This window comes from Oncorhynchus masou, chromosome 29 (genome assembly GCF_036934945.1).
Source record: "Oncorhynchus masou masou isolate Uvic2021 chromosome 29, UVic_Omas_1.1, whole genome shotgun sequence".
In the NCBI taxonomy this organism is placed as follows: domain Eukaryota; kingdom Metazoa; phylum Chordata; class Actinopteri; order Salmoniformes; family Salmonidae; genus Oncorhynchus; species Oncorhynchus masou.
In genome coordinates, this window is record NC_088240.1 from 61,786,556 (window position 1) to 61,807,354 (window position 20,799).

Consider the following 20,799-nt stretch of genomic DNA (forward strand, 5'->3'; position numbering starts at 1 on the left):
ACCTGCTTAGCTTCAGAGACCAGCAGTGGGATGCAGGCTGGTATGCTGCTGGTCTGTACTCCCTCGCTTTCCATGGGTACATTTCCATGATACATCCCCGTTCACTCTCTTCCTCTGTAAAAATGTTTCAGCGCCACCGTACCACGGACATGGTACAGGACCTGCTGTCTGTCTGTTGGTCTGGTGGTCATTCAGTCTGCCTGCCTGTTCATCTATTCATCACTTTATATATTAAAATGCCATATGTTTCTGTGGCATGTTAGATACCAATGGATGAGCGTAAAAAAAGCATTCCTTTCTACCAAGATAAGCACTCTCTTCCCATGCATGTGAAATAGCTGTGAAATTTCATCTCAAAGGAGTGCAGTAGTGCCGATTACTAGCAAATCTGCACTGATTAGATAAGGATGCGCTAATATGGGAAGCAGCTTTCCCAACTTTAAGACCATAGTTAGATTGTCACAATGCACCCTCCCCCATTGCTACTCAGATTCCAGTGAAACATTGATACCACAGTAAATTTATTTGTGATTAATCATTTATTATTAGTGAATAAATATGGTCCTGTATATGAACTGTGCCTGTCCTCTTTCTCTTCCCACATTATCCAATACATCTGTTCCAATTAGCCACTTAAACTACATCATCAATGAACTCAACTCAGCAAAAAAAAAAAAAAACGTCCTCTCACTGTCAACTGCGTTTATTTTCAGCAAACGTAATTTGTGTAAATATTTGTATGAACATAACAAGATTCAACAACTGACACATAAATTGAACAAGTTCCACAGACATGTGACTAACAGAAATGGGAATAATGTGTCCCTGAACAAAAGGGGGGTCAAAATCAAAAGTAACAGTCGGTATCTGGTGTGGCCACCAGCTGCATTAAGTACTGCAGTGCATCTCCTCCTCATGGACTGCATTAGATTTGCCAATTCTTGCTGTGAGATGTTACACCACTCTTCCACCAAGGCAAGTTCCCGGACATTTCTGGGGGGAATGGCCCTAGCCCTCACCCTCCGATCCAACAGGTCCCAGACGTGCTCAATGGGATTGAGATTCGGGCTCTTCGCTGGCCAAGGCAGAACACTGACATTGCTGTCTTGCAGGAAATCACACACAGAACAAGAAGTATGGTTGGTGGCATTGTCATGCTGGAGGGTCATGTCAGGATGAGCCTGCAGGAAGGGTACCACATGAGGGAGGAGGATGTCTTCCCTGTAACGCACAGCGTTGAGATCGCCTGCAATGACAACAAGCTCAGTCCGATGATGCTGTGACACATCGCCCCAGACCATGACGGATCCTTCACCTCCAAATGTATCCCGCTCCAGAGTACAGGCCTCGATGTAACGCTCATTCCTTCGATGATAAACGCGAATCCGACCATCACCTCTGGTGAGACAAAACCGAGACTTGTCAGTGAAGAGCACTTTTTGACTGTCCTGTCTGGTCCAGCGATGGTGGATTTGTGCCCATAGGCGATGTTGTTGCCAGTGATGTCTGGTGAGGACCTGCCTTACAACAGGCCTACAAGCCCTCAGTCCAGCCTCTCTCAGCCTATTGAGGACAGTCTGAGCACTGATGAGGGATTGTGTGTTCCTGGTGCAACTCGGGCAGTTGTTGTTGCCATCCTGTAACTGTCCCGCAGGTGTGATGTTCGGATGTACCGATCCTGTGCAGGTGCTGTTACACGTGGTCTGCCACTGCGAGGACGATCAGCTGCCCATCCTGTCTCCCTGTAGTGCTGTCTTAGGCATCTCACAGTACGGACATTACAATTTATTGCCCTGGCCACATCTACATTACTCATGCCTCCTTGCAGCATGCCTAAGGCACGTTCACGCAGATGAGAAGGGACCCTGAACATCTTTCTTTTAATGTTTTTCAGAGTCAGTAGAAAGGCCTCTTTAGTGTCCGAAGATTTCATAACTGTGACTTTAATTGCCTACCATCTGTAAGCTGTTAGTGTCTTAACGACTGTTCCACAGGTGCATGTTCATTAATTGTTTATGGTTCATTGAACAAGCATGGGAAACTGTTTTTAAACCCTTTACAATGAAGATCTGCAAAGTTATTTGGATTTTTATGAATTATCTTATTATCGTGTCCTGAAAAGGGGACATTTTTTTTGTTGTTGCTGAGTTTAGTATGATTGACTAAATATTGGCATGTTATTGCTGTTCAACATCAGACTACATTACACCCATCCCATTCCAAACCCTGGGGAATATCCATATAGTTTAGTTCTGGAAGGAATGACATTCTTCTCCCCACCCTTAAAAAGGCAAGAATTGGAAAAGAGATACTATGAGTAAAGGCAACATTTTCTTTAATATTAGCGTTGCTTTTTAGCTGTTTACAGCCTGTTGTTAGCCCTCACTCAGCTCATCACATCTTTAAAGAGTTATTTATTGGAGTTATATATCTTTTATACGGGCTGTTACACAAGCAGAAACAGGATGAGAGGGACAAAGTGGCTTTAATGCTGCCGACGCTCAATCAAACCCTTTTTAAAGGGGTGTTTGATTTTCTAAATGGATAGTGTCAGGCCTATTAAGAAGCGAACAAAGGAAACCCATCTTCTTGATTGATGTATGGTTGCCATGGTTATTCAAAATGGGGCATATGTGGCCAATGGGGATTGAGGACATCCACACTGTCTCTGTTTTGGGACCATAACCCTAATCTATATGGAATTAAGACTGGAAGAGGACATTCATCTGCACTTGTCCCATATTTGTAAAAGACACAGTAAAATTCATTCAGATGTAGGATCTAAATTTGACCAGTATTGCCACAGCAAAACAATCCTGCAGCAACAGGATTTAAACATTTAGTCCATAATGTTGGTTGATGTGGTTCGGCTATTAGCTACCTGAAAAGTGCAATACTGTTAATATAACCGTGTGGTAGTGCAGGTTTTCAGTGAATTTATGTAAATCATGAAGCCCAAGAAAAAGAGTGATCAAATGAAGATCCTACACCAGTACATAGATGAGTTGCATGGATTACAGCATGGGTCATGTGACACAGAGCAGAGTATTCTAAAGATGTTTACAAAGTGTGTCTGGCACAATTGTTTCATTGAAAATGGCTAAATTGTATTATCATTGTCCAACATTGTAATGAACCAAAAACATTAAAAAATATATATATAAAAATAACTCAAAATACTGAGTATCTTCAAAGCAGCTGTACAAACTACATAATTACATAAACAAATGATTAAATGCAACAGAACACAAGTTAAAAACAATTTGCAGATTACACTGAGAAACCACTGCGCACATCAATTTAATATTTCGATTTTGTTACCAAACCTCCGCACACATTTTGCTTGTTTTATGCATACAATGAGATAAACATTATACTCTTACTGTAAAATGAACAATAAAATGAAATAACTTAAATGACACACTAGGACATTCAATCCCAACCACAATCCCGTCAAGTCCCAATACAATGTATTATTTCCATAGTGGAAACCATTCCACAGTTGCTGTTGATTTGACGGAACCGTATGTGTATGGCTCTGACCATCATAGCAGACAAAGGATTTTAGATCACTACAGGGCACATCATTCCAGTCTCTACTATCCCCATTTTCCTCTCTGTCGTTACACAGTGCTGATCGCTATGCTTATTATTCGGTTGACCGGTCCACCCGTTTAGAAACCCTGTATCTTTCTCATCAGTGCTATTAGCCAATGGCCATGTCCAGTTGGTAATGTTATCACACAGTCCTATCCAGGCCAAGTCAGTATAATCAGCCGTAATGTTATTCAGTGGAGACATATCCTCCATGTTGACTATGGTGGCCAGGTCAATATACTTCTCTCTGCAGTAGCTCTGTGCTTAGGCCCAGCTCATGGGCAAGTTCACATAGTAATAGTCATAGGGAAGGCATGCGCCGCGATGAATCCTGAAGTGGGAGAACTTGTTTGTGATGTATGTTTTCCTGTAGAAAAGCTGCAAACCACAGGAGGGAGGACAGCTCATTACAATGACTGGAATGGAGTGAATGGAATGGTATCAAACACATGGAAACCATTTGTTTGATGAGTTGATACCATTCCATAAATTCCATTCCAGCCGTTTCTTTGAGCCCGTCCTCCCCAATTAAGGTGCAACCAACCTCCTGTGTAGCAATAAATTAGGGTTCTTCAAGGGTTTTTTGGGAACAGTTGATGGTTCTGTGTGGAACCATACTGACTCAAATAACCCTTTGAGCACTTCAATGGTTATTTGCTTCTCAGAAAAGGGTTATTTCCTCTTTTAGTGATAATTAAAATGTTGAAGCGTCTCATTCAAATATTTTGGGGCGTGGTTTGTTCACAGCTCTTTTTGTGCAATCGTGAGTGAGCGTCATTCCAGTTGATCCAATCTGTTGTTTTATGCTAGTACGTGTTATTTATGGCTATGTCCAGTGACGGTGTCCTGTGTGTCCTCACGTATGGCTTTGTGTCAATTGAGAACGATTGACTAAGCCAGTAGTTCTCAATTCTCTCCTCAGGGACCCGCAGCCTTTCCAGAGCTAGCACACCTGGTTCAGCTTGTTAATTAACACAATATTAAAACCTACAGAATTTTTACAATATAATATGACTATTAAACTAGAATAAAAAACCCTAAATGGTTCTACAAAGAACCTTTGAATTTGAGATGGGTTCTATAAAGAACCATTCTCCAAAAAGGTTATATAAATAACCATAAAAGAAGGGTTCTATATAGCCCCAAAATGGGTTAGAACCATAGCGGAACCCTTTTTTGGTGCTATATAAAACCTTTTTTATGTTTTTTTTATAGAACCATAGGAAAGGGTTCTTTATAGCACCATACAGGTTCCATTGAGGATCTGATGAGCATGGTACTTTATAAAACCTTTAAAAAAATCCATATAGAACCAAAAAGTGTTCCGCTGTGGTTACAAGCCAAAGAACTCTTCTTAGGCACATTATAGAACCATTTGTTTTTAGTGTGTAGAAGGTGAGGTGGGGTTATTGCAGGTCACATCAGGTCAGGGGTAGTCCTGTCCACCAGCCAGCTCTAGAAATTAGCCTGGGGACGTGGTTTAGTTTAGTTATTCGGACATGCAGTAGCTACATTTCCTGGGGTCCACATAAAACTTACAAATACATTAAAAAGTACAGAACTGTTATAGACAAGAACAGCATAAGATATAACCTTTTTTAAGACACCAAGACACAACAAAAATACTAATTACACACTATTCATATACACATATTTAATCATATTCAATTAGATCTTTAAAAAGAGGAGAGCTTCTGTCATACAATAGTTTTTTTATCAGATGTTTTGCTTTTTGCGGTAGCCTCTGGTTGCAGAGCATTCGATAATGACATGACTCTATACTTAACTGAGCGAGGCATTAAATCTGTTTTCGGTTTGGGTACCGGTCAGGTGAGGTGAGGAATGAGGATGGGTGGGTGGGGTGTATTATGGAAAAGAGTTCTTCGAAGAGTTCTTAGCAATGTTCTTAGAAGAGTTAGAATTCTAAATAGTACCAAATATGGGTTATTTGACTTGCAACCGTAGCAGATCCCTTATTTGTGCTATGTATAACTTTTTTTAAAGGTTCTATGAAGAACTTTGTTCATTTAGTACTTAGTATGATCTCCATTAGATGCCGCCAAGGCAGCAGCTACTCTTCCTGGGGTCCCAACAGGGTCAAAACAGCTAACAAAACACAAAACACAACAACCGCCATAAATAAAACAATACATCATACCGACATTATTACTCTATTATTATACATTTACAATATAAAACCCATAATACCACAAAATAATGTGTGTTAGAGTGTGTCTCTTCACAGTCCGCGTTGTGCCGCGAGGTGTTGTTTTATCTGTTTTTACTGCTCACTTGAATTGCTTGATGTGGAAGAGAGTTCCATGTAGTCACGGCACTATGTAGTACTGTGTGTTTCCCAGAGTCTATTCTGGACTTGGGGGGCTGTGAAGAGACCCCTGGTGGCATGTCTTGTGGGGTATGTATGGGTGTCTGAGCTGTGTGTTAGCTGTTTGAACATGTGCCTTCAACATGTCAATGCCTCTCACAAAGACAAGTAGTGATGCAGTCAATCTCTCCTCTACTTTGAGACAGGAGAGACTGACATGCATGTTACTGTTATTTATCCCTCCGTGTACATTTAAGGGCCAGACGGGCTGCTCTTTTCTAGGCTAATTGTATGTAGCTTTGTCTTTCTTTGGGGCACTTGACCATACAACTACAATGTTTCCAGACACTTTGAGGTTGTAACATACATTGTTTAAGCCCAATAATGCTAATGCTAGTATTTTTTTTAGATTTAGATTTAAGCATCCATTTAATTCAACAGTGGTGAGGGGAAACTCTAGGAAAGCCTGTATGTCCATGATCTACCTAGCTGGTGCTGGTCAACTATTCAGAACACCAAACAAATGAAAAACAAAAGTCAACCAATAGTGGTCTAGAATTTGGTAGACCTTCACACTCAAACTTTTACACTCAAAATTATATGGCGTCCCTCAGCATTTGCCTTTTGTTTGATCAGACAAGTGTTTGTTTAATCTTTATTTTATTAGGCGGGTCAATTAAGTACACATTCATACTTACAATGACAGCCTGAATGACGGTGTGTGTGTGTGGGGAGGGCACAATCCCTGATAATACTATGTGTAAAACAATTATCTGAGCACGCTGAAATGAAATGTGTTATTCAAGGACAGAATTGATGCTCATTGTGCCAGTGTCTGGCCCCCTAGACCACATACCCCTGGCGACGTGTGTATGAATCCCATCTCAGCCCTTCCTGTCTCACTAATACATTCTAACTATCACTGTCCATGTAACTATACAAATATTCAATATTTAAAACTAATTGATGCTCATTATTGCTTCTTCAGGGCATTTTAATGCAGTCTTACATCCATTCAAATACAAGCTATAACTTATTCATGAGTCAGAATTTTGTTGAATTGAGTGTACTTTGTACTTACCTTACACTCACGCAGCATCCGTTACACTGGCTGGTGGGATTTTTATTTTACCTTTATTTAAGTAGGCAAGTCAGTTAAGAACAAATTCTTCTTTTCAATGACGGCCTAGGAACATTGGGTTAACTGCCTTGTTCAGGGGCAGAATGAGAGATTTTTACCTTGTCAGCTCGGAGATTCAATCTTGCAACCTTTCAGTTACTAGTTGCTCTAACCACTGTCAGTCTCTGGGCAGTTCCTCTGCTGTTGTTTTTGGACATTGTACTTTGTACTACAAAGAAAATATCAAAATTATTCTTCTGAAATAAACATTTGTACATTTCTATGCTACTGTATTGATATCACTTTCCAACCTGGAAATAGTGGTACGATATAAAAATGTGGACAGCGAGCCCTTATGGAGGAACCTAGTCACTGCATTCCAGGTCCACATTGTGGTTTCAGAGTTGGGTGGTCACTTTAAGTGAGGGTTGTTAAAACTCATTCTATGGAGGGCCTCGTGTCTGCAGGTTTTTGGTTTTTCCTTTCAATTAAGCCCTAGACAAACAGATGTGTGGAGTTCCTTACTAATTAGTGACCTTAATTCATCAACCAAGGGCTCCCAAGTGGCACTGCATCTCAGTGCAAGAGGCATCACTACAGTCTCTGGTTTGAATCCAGGCTGAAACACATCTGGTTGTAATTTGGAGCACAATTGATTGGGTGCACATTTGACCCAGTGTCATCTGGGTTTGGCTGTCATTGTAAATAAGAATTTGTTCTTAACTGACTTGCCTAATTAAATAAAGGTACTTTTTTTAAGTACAAGGAAGGAGCGAAAACCCGCAGACACTCGGCTTTCCTTGAAATGAGTTTGACACCTGTGCTTTAGGCCAATAAATTGAACCTGATTTGTAATATGGAAAATCACTATACAATAACAGTACCCCCTACAAATGATATCACAACGTAACTAACCACATACCTACAGTTCTTAATGCTTTACCCCTCATAGATGCTCATCTTAGATCACCAAACCAGTTCAAACACATTGCACACAAAAAACTCAACACCGTAAATAACTTCACTTGTATTTATTTATACTATTTATATATATTTATATGATAGTATATGGAGACAAATACAGACTGATCAACAACAACAAAAACAATAGATGGGAAACAATATCAGTTTTAAAGTCAGTGCTGTGCTGAAATGCCAGGAGGCAAAGTCAAAACCACCCAGTAACTCCTCACTGTGAGGAAGGTGGGGAATCAGTTATAAGGAACACTTCAGTGTCATCGTGTTCACATCATGCACACATGATGTGGGTCTGTGCTGACATGTGTGATTTTGGAGGTTGACAGTCCACAACACAATGTGCAAAGTTGTGTTGCTGAAAAAGTGTACTATCAACAACTCCCCAGAAGGAGGTGTGGAAGTAGCAGCTAACAAAGACATGCAAAAATGAAATATTCAGACAAATGAAATACCCTACATAAAGGACAGTAAACAATACAGTTGAACAATTCAAAAATAAATAAATGACTCCTTCCTCGGAGGGTTGGGAGCAAAATGTCAAGTTGTTCACTTAAGGATAGCCGTGCAATTGTGGCAATCATCAGATTCATCAAGCATTCTTTTTGATAGATAGATGTTTACATTGAGTCTTGAGGGCTTTTATCAAACATATCGGGTCGAAAACAGTGACCATTTGATATTGCGCTTCGAATGAAACATCTAATAGGTAGCATAATCATCACATTCACACTGCTCGTGAGCAATACACTTTGGAATTAAATGGATTTAACAAACAAACCAAGTAGTTCTGCACTTCATCATTTCAGAAAGACGGTAGAGCATTTCTTCATCGTTTTCTTTCAAAGTAGAAAGGTGCCTCTAACTTGGTAAAACCACAAGCCCCTCACACACACACAGCTATAGCTTAGTCCCCTATCCTTTTCCTATGACTGGAGTACAGTATCTTCTCTTCTTTGACCTTTGTCCCTATCAACATAGTTCAAAAGAAGAACTTCTCAATACATTCTGGAGAAATACACTGAGTTGGTTGACAGCAAACGGTAGGTCCCTAGTTCTCCCCTAGGTTCTGGTATAGGAGTGGCAGACGAGGCCAGTCCTGGTTTCAAAGTGTGGAAGGAGGGTATAAGGAGTCAGATGAGCCCTATTGTGAGTGTCCCATTACAAGTGCACTTTGAAGGCCAGCAGTTCTTCAGAGTGTATGTTGTTGAGGGAGCGCAGCTCGGGCAGCTTCAGCAGCAGCTTGGTGAAGGTGGTAGTCTCGTTGGCGTGGTTCTTCATGATCAGACTCTGCAGCGCTCGGATCAGCGTGTCCTGCAGCGCCTCCACTGACTTCAAGTCCTGGATCCCCGAACGATCTGATCACAGAACAGAGCATAAGAACAGTCTGTATCAAACAAGGCTTTCGGTTTCATCGTACACATAAGTATTTTGTGTTATCACCAGTGGCTGAATGGTATGTACAGGACTGCGTTTTAAATGGCACTTTTGACCAAAGTAGTGCACTATATAGGGAATAGGGTGTCATTTTAAACAGGTAAATAATACAGTCAGTCAGCCAGCCAGCCAGCCAGCCGGAGGACAGCCAGCCAACCAGTTAGAGGACAGCCAGACAACCAGTTAGAGGACAGCCAGACAACCAGTCAGCCAGAGGACAGCCAGCCAGCTAACCAGAGGACAGACAGCCAGCCAACCAGTCAGCCAGAGAACAGCCAGCCAGCTAACCAGAGGACAGCCAGCCAACCAGAGTACTGCCAGAGTACAGCCAGAGTACAGAGTACAGTGATATGAGGACAGTGTGTTTACAATTACAGTGTGTTTTATAAGGACACTGTTTACAAAGACACTGTGTTTTACAGGGACACTGTTTACAAGGACACTGTTTACAGGGACACTGTGTTTTACAAAGACACTGTTTACAAGGACACTGTTTACAAGGACACTGTGTTTTACACGGACACTGTGTTTTACACAGACACTGTTTACAAGGACACCTTTTACAGGGATACTGTGTTTCACAAGGACACTGTTTACAGGGACACTGTGTTTTACAAGGACACTGTTTACAGGGACACTGTGTTTTACAAGGACACTGTTTACAGGGACAGTGTTTACCCGGGACACTGTTTACCCGGGACACTGTGTTTTACAAGGACACTGTTTACAGGGACAGTGTTATTTACCGGCGGAAACGAGGACGACGGCAATGAAGAGGCTCATCTCATCCTTGTCCAGCTGCAGAGCGGCCAGCTTCTCGCTGAAGTCACACATGGAGGTGAGCAGCTCCCCGGCCCGCAGCAGCTCCAAGCTGTAACACTTCCCCGTCAAGAAGGTCACGGTGCGCTCGGACACATCGAACAATGAAGCAAAGCGCACCATAAGCACCTGGAGAGAGAGAGGTGGGAGAGAGGGTGTGTTGGAACGGGGGTTTATGGTGACTAGCACTAGGCAACATACTGGCAGAATTTAACAGTGATAATGCCCACCTAACTCGGTTAGAGAGAGTTCAAATAGTTAAAATACACTGATACTCTACCATAACATATCTACAGACTGTAATGTATTTAGCCAATTCAACACTCAGAGTTAAGAAGAGTGCAATGTTCAGTTGGAACACGACAGCCAGAGTTGGGAAAGATCTATTTTTGGTGTCAGAGAGTCCAGGGATTCTTACCTCAAACGTTCCGTTTTTGAGCAGGCTGACTTGGTCGTACTCGGGGAGGTCTCGGAAGCCCGGGATCCTCTTGGCAAACCCCACAACCTCGCGCACGGCCGGGATGAAACTCAGGGAGAACTCCTCCCAGATCTCCTGGCTGCGCTGGCTGGGGTCCACATAGAGACTAGGAATGACCTGGGGTGACAAGAGTCGAGAACAGGGCCCTCAGTTGTGGAAAGCAGGACACAGGAGCAATAACGCAGAAGAAACTAAATGGGGGGATTTAGAGGATAGGCCTTTTTAGGTCTTTTCCATGTGTGCTTTAGGCATGGTTATGGGGTAATTTCAGGTGTGCAGTATACAATGCATTTCTACTGTAACATTTTGTAAAGAGACCTTCAATCTCCTCAATGTTTCAATGAAGGCTAATTAAATGATAAAAGGACACACACCAAGTTTGTCTTGTGGTCCTGTAGGCTGTATGATGGTCCACTGTAACCATTGGAGACAGTCTGTACGCTGTGCATTGTGTTGTTGCTCCTGTGATGGAGGCTGCAGGAGTCTTCTGACATGCCACCACTGGGGGCGCCATTTAGCTGCGCAGGCTGCTGTTGGTAAACAACTCTCTCTTCCCGGTAGGGAACGTTGGTGAATTGTTGATGACTGTTGCAACTCGGCTGGTAACCCCTGGCATCGTCGTTGCAGCGGTTCCAGCTCTCCTGCAGATCCTCCATGCGGCTGTCTCTCCTGTCTTTTACAGTTTCCCAGGCGACCTGCGAAGGTGACTCCTCCGCTTCCTCTTTGATGGACTGTTGCTGCTCACGGCGGTACGTGAATGTGCCCTGGTGACACACCCTGGAAGGAGGAACCTCGTCGTCACCGCTATCTGACGAACAGAAAGAGGCGGAGCTAGAGCTGGTCTCCAGGGAGTCTTGAACGGAACGGGGTGAGGAAGGGTTGGAGCCTGATGAAGACGAGATAGATGAGGAAGAAGAGGCAGAGGAAGAGGAGCTGCCGTCATTGGGGAGCCCTTCCACGGGGCAGGGTGGACTCTGGGTGCCGTGGAGCATACTGCGGAGCTGGCTGTTGTTGTTCATCATCATGTTGTTCATGGCGTTCTGCATCTCCAGCAGCATGCGCTGCTTCTCTCTCTTTGGGATGCGGCCAAACCTAACAGCTGGAGAAGGAAATCAAATAACACACATTAGTACATAAATCACTAATAAGGGCTGAAATATCCCTACAGTCAGTCGATCCATCAAACTTGTAAAAGGAAACCCCTCACACCATTAACCATTGTATTTCCTTTTGGGAAAAATTCAGTTATTATTTACGTATACATTTAAGAGTGGAGACTCACAGTCTCTAGACATGCCCACAGCCAGACACTTCTTGAGGCGGCACTGCTGACAGCGGTTCCTGTTGATCCTTATGACGGTGCAGTTCTCCATCTTCAGGCACTTCTTATACCGGATGCTATGCTGGATGCTCCTCCTGAAGAAACCCTGAGAACAATCACAGAGAACATTGTTTGTGCGCGGTTATTACCAAGTTAAAGCGCAAATGACACAGAGCTATTGAATAACATGAATGAGACCTTGCACTGGCCGTGTGGCATTCCATGAGAAGCAGTCAGGACGCGTCTTACCTTACAGCCCTCGCAGGCGTGGACGCCATAGTGGAACCCTGAGGCCACGTCGCCGCACACCTTACACAACAACACCATGCCGTTGATCTCTGTAAGGAGAAGCGCACAGCAATGTTACTACTAATTCACACCTCTCTAACAAATGTACTGGTCCACCTGTACATGATAATGACTCATGTAGACTTGAGAATACGAAATGCACCTATTACCTGGATTAGTGTGGCAACTCATACAATGCATTTCCTATCCTTTGCCATTCTGAACATATCTAGTATCCTTTGCCATACTGAATGTATTTCCAGGACTGAAATACACTCACTGGTGATGCTGCTCTTTGCGGAGGTAGATCGCCCAGTCTTCTCTGTGCCGTGGCTATGTGGGTGCTTGGCTGTTGTAGTGCGGGCGATGTCCACCATGATTCCTACTGCCCGGCTTGGCAGTGAGGGATGAGGCGGAGAGGAGCACAGGTAGCTGCTGCTGCAGCTGTCACTCAAACAGGACTCCGGGCTGGAGGCGGAGCCAGAAGAGATGTAAGTTATTACACCACCTGAGGGGAGAAGGAAAAAAAAACACAAAAGGTTATTGGAATATAAATCATATATGTCATATCAAAAACATAATATTGAAGTCGAAATATTTTGTAACTAAGAGAGACACAAATTATTATTCTAAGTTTTTACCCCATTGTATGTCAGAGTAAGGTTATAATAGTGATGGAAATCGACCAACTATTTCAAAAGGTAAATAATAAACCATATATAAACCATAAAACATCTGCCTGATTACCTTTGCCACTCCCAATATAGAGCAGGACTGTTGTCGTGCTCTATATTGACCTGTTTTTTTTGTGTGTTTTATTGATTTTTTTTACCCCTTTTTCTCCTCAATTTCATGGTATCCAAATGTTTAGTAGCTACTATCTTGTCTCATCGCTACAATTCCCGTACGGGCTCGGGAGAGACGAAGTTTGAAAGTCATGCGTCCTCCGATACACAACCCAACCAAGCCGCTTCTTAACACAGCGCGCATCCAACCCAGAAGCCAGACGCACCAATGTGTCAGAGGAAACACCGTGCACCTGGCAACCTTGGTCAGCGCGCACTGCTCCCAGGCCCGCCACAGGAGTCGCTGGTGCGCGATGAGACAAGGATATCCCTACCGCCCAAACCCTCCCTAACCTGGACAACGCTAGGCCAATTGTGTGTCGCCCCACGGACCTCCCGAGTCTCTGGTGGCACAGCGCCCTTAACCACTGCGCCACCCGGGAGGCTTGACCTGTTTTTACTACCTCATGCCTGGCGATACAATAACACCACTGTTACATAACAAGCTGGCTCTATGGGTGTTTATCCTAAATAGTACAGCAAAGCCTGCAGTCCCAGCCAAGGTCATGCATGTCACCATTATTGAAGTTTTTTTTAAAACAAAAAACACAAATAATCACAAAAATACTTTATTTAAATACGTTTGGGCACAGGGTGACAAAGTGTGTTACATGACACACAGAAACCTAATCAAAATCGTAAATATCTTCCATTTGACCTAAATGGCTTAACCCTTAATTATTTTGTGGAAAAGATATTTCACCCAATTTCTTTGGGAGTTTGGGGGTCCCTATTAATAATATATCCGTCATAAAATGTGTCTAGTTTTCTATAATACATATGATAAGCGGAATAAGGAAAAGAAGCAATATATGAATTGTAACATCAACCACAAATAGTTCCAACCAATCACAATTAGAAGCTTTAAAGTCAAAACATCAAGAATCAAATAAACAAACTACAACTAACACCTCATGTATAAATGTTTCTCACATTTCATATAAACATATAAACCAATATCCAAATGACTGTGTGTGTGTGTGGTGTATGTGTTTGGAGGGTATAGCCTATATGTGCGAGTGTGTGTGTGTTTGAGTGTTTCTGAATGTGTGTTTGTGTGGGTTAATGTTTGAATCAATGTTTCTCTTTTGGACAAAGCACACTCTGATTTCCAATTCTGTGTGGAACCTCAGGAAGCAGTTGCTGGTGGATGTGAAACAGAGGTGGACATCACAATTCTGGCACTTGGATTTTGATGGACCTTGCGTCTCCCCTTCTTTTCAGCCATTATCATCTAGTGGGCCGTGGCATCCAGGTGCACATCAGGGACTGGAATTGGAGCAGAGGGCCCTTTCCTCCTCTTCTCCTCATACTCACCAGCAATTGTGGAACTGGGACAACCTTTCTTGCGCTCCAGACCATTTCCACTTTTGCATAGGCCTTCAGCGATGTATAACTTGAAGGTATACAGCTTCATTTGTTCCTTCTTTCTCATGCCAGTGTCCTTACAATCTCTTCAGTAGAGCAGCCAGGTGGTCACGATGATCATATCCAGGGAGTGCAACACCAGCCTGTGGTACCACCTCCTTGATCTGATTGTGTTCCGGTACAGTGCAATCAGTGAGTCAAGCAGATCCATCCCACCCCACCCATATTCAGGGGACTTTGGTGATCATCTTTCGCTTGAGATCCCACCTGTCAACCTCAGGGATTTTTTGATGGCCTCCCATCTATTCAGTATCATGGTGTCAGCTACTTGGGACACTCGGCAGGCTATGTTCCAAAACATGCGTGTGCCTGGTAAACCAAACAACGACATGTACACCATAATACCCAGGAAGTGCTCCAATTCTTTTGTTGTGAGGTTAAGGGGCTTGTTTGCGTTACATTGTACCGCATATACATTTGACTGCCCTACAATAACTTCCAGAATGTCTTCAGAGAAAACCTGCATGAAGTACTGGAGGGGGGACATGATATCATCAGATCTTGAAAGCAGGCCCTGCCATTCTGGGTAAGCATTGAAGTATGCATTGTGGGGTGTTCTCCACCGGGGTAGGTGTGGAACATCAACCTCTGCTACGTCTTCATCCCCAGACTCAGTCTCATTGTCAACAGACAGGCATTCTCCTTTAAAAAAGAAAACAGGAAGCACACATTTGAATGTGTCATATACCCTTCTTCATCCACTGACACGCATGCAAACACACACACATTCCTTTGCTGACTGACCCCTAACTGATCCCTGACCTCTTAACTGTCTCGGGGATCCACTCTTCCTGACTCTCAAGCTCACTGTCCTCACTGTCAGAGGGAATGACTAACTTCTCGATGATGTTCCTTCACCCATAAAATGTTGTTGTGTCCATTTCCTGGAGATATCAGTAGATAGTAAAGTAAAAACATTGACTATGGTCATAATTATGCATCTGAGCACATCTCCACACTTTAGCATGTTATTGCCTGAACAAAGGTGGTCTAACTGCAAAACGTTGCCCTGAGGCAAAAAAAAAAAAACTGTTTTAGTATATAAATAAAAACAAAATAAGTATTTAAACAATCAAACATACTTCCTTATATACTAATGCACATATTTTTTTTATATAAAGTTATTTCAATTTAAACATGTTAAAAAGTGACTTTATCTTACCAATTGGTGGCACTGTGTCCCATGTGGCTTTGCTTCCTGAAAAGACTGCTCCACCCCCAGACAAAAGGCCACACTCACTTTAGTCCCTCATTTCATTGGACACAGACATGTCAGGTGATATTATAAATATTTGCTTTATCAAAAAAAATTCAAGGGGTGGTGTGAGGCCCAAAAAGTAGTTTGTTGCCTTAGGGCAACACCATGCCATAGAGGGTTAATGCTGTACCATCAAAACATGACACTACAGTGTAATGTGAAAACGAATGCGTTTCTGTAAACATTTGTATGCACTTGGGATCTCATGGGATGGGATGTCATGGGATGTCATGTTTGCAGTGGCTAGTAAAAATTAGTGAAACCAAAGAAAAAAGCAGTAAATGCAATCGCTCACCTCAGTTACTGCTTTAATTGTTTTATTTTTTTAACCTTGAATCACTAAGCTTTGGGCTGTAGTTACTATGGTTTACCAATTTATTGTTGATTGTTGAAACAAGTATCAAACCATATGACACTGACAACCACATACAAATACATGTATGAACACAAGTTTGCATTGTAAAAAACACAATTGTCATTCCAGTGGGTGTACTAAGCCAGAAGGCGGTAACTGCCAGATAATGCCGGAGGTCAGGGTCAATATGAATACAAAATAAACTGGGGAAAAAAGACAACAGTTAACATCTCCAATGATCTGACTACAATTCATTTGGCTCCACAAATAAAAAACACTGAAGTCATTTGTCTAAGTTTCCATTTATGAGCAGTTACTGCTCTTTTGCTTGACAGGGCACAAAAAAATATATTGCATTTTAGTTTCTGGCAAAATCAAAGTTATTCTTGTAGTCATTGGTGTTAAATAACATTATTACATAAGAATGTAGACATTTAGCCCATATTTAAGCATTTATTTTAATAAGACAAACTAGGAAAATAATGCACATGTTGCTTGGTGTACTGTCACAAAATCAACATATATATTATACTATACTATGTAGCCCTAAATGTAGTTAATGGTCTCGAAGACCTGGCCATGATTACCTAACCAGCTACGACTATTCTCTTCCGAAACCCACCCACGCGTGGAGCTGTCATGTCTAAGAGATTAAATCTAGGTCATCAAAACAGCCTCCTTCAGGCTCACGTGGACCTGCATGCCGCCTGCGAGTTTGGACTCAGTGCAGATTTATGCACTGATTTGCGTCACAGCCTTTTCTCGACCAATGAGCAGTGAGAGTCGAGAAGCATCGGCACATGGCTCGGCAGCTTGGTCCATGTGAGGTGAAGCAAAGTAGAACATTGTAGTGTCAAAACAAAAAAAAACGTAGCACAGTGGCATTCCTAACCCATATACATGGCTTGACAATAAGCAGACCACAAAAGCTAAATAATCCATTAGAAGGTTTCTAATTGTAGTCCACATATAACGTATAAAAAGTACACAACTAAATAAAATGTGGACAGATAAATCAGATTGCACAAGCTTTTTTCTAGAACAGATTCTTAGCACGACACATTGATTCTAGACAGCAACAGTAACACTATATGTGTAACAAAGTAACACATTTGCAAACAAATAACTGATCAATGTAGCGAGAGGTGGACACTTTCAATTACATGTAACATTGTAATAGCACGGATAATAAAGCCGGTCTTACCAGTCTTGATTGATCCCATGTCTGCAGGCGCCTCGATTCCGTGAATATTTGGAGAAAGCAACCTACGCTGACGAAATGTCAATAACTCGCCAGTTTGACTTTGCAATTCTTAAAGTTCTATTGTCCTTAGTAGCACAGTAGTGACACTGTAACAAACTCAAATTAAAAGCGTCGATCATCTAAAGCTCAACACTATCTTATTTCAGTCTCAACTACATTTCTGTAGTAAATATTGGTAGCATGAATATAATTATCTGCACTCTCATGTCAGTATCCTGAACAAAACAAGTTCCGGTCTTCTTTCAGTCAAAATTCCCGATACTTTTATGCGGCATCTAATACAACCTGAATAGTTTTTGTACATTTAAAGATATGTAACAAGATGAAAAACGCTGGACGAACTCCCTTGTCGAACGACTCTTCTGTACTCAATGTTCTAAATAGTGCGTTAACCATGTGACCCAGTTGTCAGCCACTCCCACTTGCCTGGGCGCTTGAGTCACTTTAACCCAGTGACACACTTTTACAGACCAGAGGCAGAGTTAAAGGCTCAGAGCACACAAAAACGTGAATTCCCTGTGTTATACACACAAACACTATATATCCACACTATGAGCTTGGAATAATACTATGAAAATGATAATGCCCTTTAGTGTAAGAGCTGTTTGAAAAGACCACCTGACATTTCAGTCTGTTTTGGTGGGATGGAGTTTTGGCCTGCCTGGTGACAACACCAGGCGGCAAATTAGTTAATATACAAATAAGAGTTCCAAACCGCTTTGCCAATAACTAGTTTTCATCTCCCCACTCAGACCACTCCCAAACAGTCCTAGCAAAATTACTGCTTGAGAAATTGCTATTTTCTGAGAAGTTAATTGTTGTTTTTTTCCATTAAAATGGAAAAACAATCACACTAAGATACTTAATTGTTACCAAGAAATGATTTGATAGAGATAATGGCTGCATTGGACCTTTAACACAATGATAAACATAATCGGGACTGCTCCAAGCCAATCTCTGGACTGCTCTCACGTTGACTGCCTCACGTAACGTGAATCCATAGGCAGCACATTGTGATTATCCATCCTCCATTGGATAACATCGAGATGGTACAGAAGGAATGCAACATATGTATAGTTCAGAAATAGAACTCAAAAACTACAAACTCCTAATGGTACATTGGAGTTCTATTATTAATGTCAATAATAAAGAATATGCTAGAAAGCTTTGTGTCCCTACTGGAAAGTTACACAATCTGTGTATACAAATTTGAGCACTGATGTCATCAACATTCAAAAGCCTGTATCATTCCTATCATGTACCTACTGCTCTAGTAAAGTCACACAGTGCAGGTAAAAGTCTGTCAACATCAAATGCCAGATCTAATACTACTGACGAGTGAGTGTACTTGGACTATAAATGACTGTCTAGGGTCCATGTGAGATGGAAATAGATATTTGTTGTTATTATTGGAATGACCTGCATAAGTGGTAAATATTTTGGTAAAAGTATTATTTTTATGTATATTCATGCAGCTTAAAATCATTGTTCAACCGAGCATCTAAAACATTGTCCAACAGAGTGCGCTTCTAAAATGCTTACATCATTTTCAACAAAAATAATAAATACAAAACCAAGAGATATTGCCATACCGGTTATTCATTTCATGGTTTAAACCTCAGGGCCCAAAGTTACTGTAGTTTCATTCAAATAATTTCACGCCCATTTAGAACAGCTGTTCTTTAGGAAGGGTAAAACAGCCACTTATTGGACTGCTGCAAAGCCACATTGGTATGTTGTACATACTGTGCATTCGGAAAGTATTCAGACCCCTTCACTTTTTCCAAATTATGTTACGTTAAAGCCTTATTATCCTTATACATCTACACACAATACCCAATAATGACAAAGCGAAAGCAGGTTGTTTGAAATTTTTGCAAATTTATACAAAAGAAAATGCATCTTGTTTCCATTGATCATCCTTGAGATATTTCTACAACCTGGGAGTCCACCTGTGGTAAATTCAATTGATTGGACATGATTTGGAAAGGCACATACCGGTCTATATAAAAGGTCCCACAGATGGTGCATGTCAGAGCAAAAACCAAGCCATGAGGTCGAAGGAATTGTCTGCAGAGCTCCGAGACAGGATTGTATCAAGGCACAGATCTGGGGAAGGGTACCAAATAATGTCTGCAGCATTGAAGGTCCCCAAGAACACAGTGGCCTCCATCATTCTTAAATAGAAGAAGTTTGGAACCACCAAGACTCTTCCTAGAACTGTCCGCCCAGTCAAACTGAGCAATCTGGGGAGAAGGGCCTTGGTCAGGGAGGTGACCAATAACCCGATGGTCACTGGCAGAGCTCCAGAGTTCCTCTGTGGAGATGGGAGAACCTTCCAGAAGAACAACCATCTCTGCAGCATTCCACCAATAAGGTCTTTGTGGTAGAGTGGCCAGACAGAAACCACTCCTCAGTAAAAGGCACATGGGAGCCCGCATGGAATATGCCAAAAGGCCCCTAAAGGACTCTCAGACCATGACAAACAAGATTCTCTTGTCTGATGAAACCAAGATTGAACTCTTTGGTGTGAATGCCAAGCGTCACGTCTGGAGGACACCTGGCACTATCCCTACAATGAAGCATGGTGGTGGTAGCATCATGCTGTGGGGATGTTTTTCAGTGGCAAGGACTGGGAGACTAGTCAGGATGAGGGAAAGATGAGCGGCGCAAAGTACTGAGAGATCCTTGATGAAAACCTGCTCAGGTCCTCAGACTGGGGTGAAGGTTCCCCTAACAGGACAACGACCCTAAGCACACAGTCAAGACAATGCAGGAGTGGCTTTGGGACAAGTCTCCGAATGTAATTGAGTTGCCTAGCCAGAGCCCGGACTTGAACCTGATAGAACATCTCTAGAGAGACCTGAAAATAGCTGTGTAGCGATGCTCCCCATCCAACCTGATAGAGCTTGAGAGGATCTGCAGTGAAGGATGGGAGAAACTCCTCCAAAACATGTGCCACGCTTGTAGCGTCATACCCAAGATTCAAGGCTGTAATTACTGTCAAAGGTGCTTCAACAAAGTACCTAGTAAAGGGTCTGAATACTGATATAAATGTGAGTTTTTTTTTTTAATAAGGTTTAAATATTTTTTATATAAAACTGTTTTTGCTTTGACAATATGGGGTATTACGTGTAGATTGACGGGGACGACGACGACAATGTAATCCCTTTTAGAATAAGGCTGTAACGTAACAAAATGTGGAAAAAGTTAAGGGGTCTGAATACTTCTTAAATACACTGCAGTAGAGGCAATTTATCACTATTCCTTCATCTGACTATAACCAAG

At 42.1% G+C, this 20,799-nt stretch overlaps 1 protein-coding gene across 2 annotated transcripts; it reads right to left on the minus strand.

Annotated features, from left to right (window-relative positions):
• Nucleotides 1-8,059: 8,059 nt before the first annotated feature.
• On the minus strand, nucleotides 8,060-17,901 carry LOC135520197 (nuclear receptor subfamily 1 group D member 2-like). 2 transcript variants are annotated; one of them, XM_064945573.1, is made up of 8 exons: nucleotides 17,452-17,901; nucleotides 12,642-12,869; nucleotides 12,323-12,411; nucleotides 12,035-12,179; nucleotides 11,127-11,851; nucleotides 10,693-10,869; nucleotides 10,202-10,403; nucleotides 8,060-9,376 (listed from the first exon to the last, which is right to left on the minus strand). In XM_064945573.1, exons 1-8 carry the CDS (start codon nucleotides 17,468-17,470, stop codon nucleotides 9,180-9,182), a joined length of 1,782 nt encoding a protein of 593 aa, XP_064801645.1. In that variant the 5' UTR covers nucleotides 17,471-17,901; the 3' UTR covers nucleotides 8,060-9,179. The 2 variants fall into 2 exon arrangements, with proteins under 2 accessions (XP_064801645.1, XP_064801646.1); XM_064945574.1 differs by lacking the exons at nucleotides 12,642-12,869; nucleotides 17,452-17,901 and adding an exon at nucleotides 12,532-12,631.
• Between the last annotated feature and the right edge of the window lie 2,898 nt (nucleotides 17,902-20,799).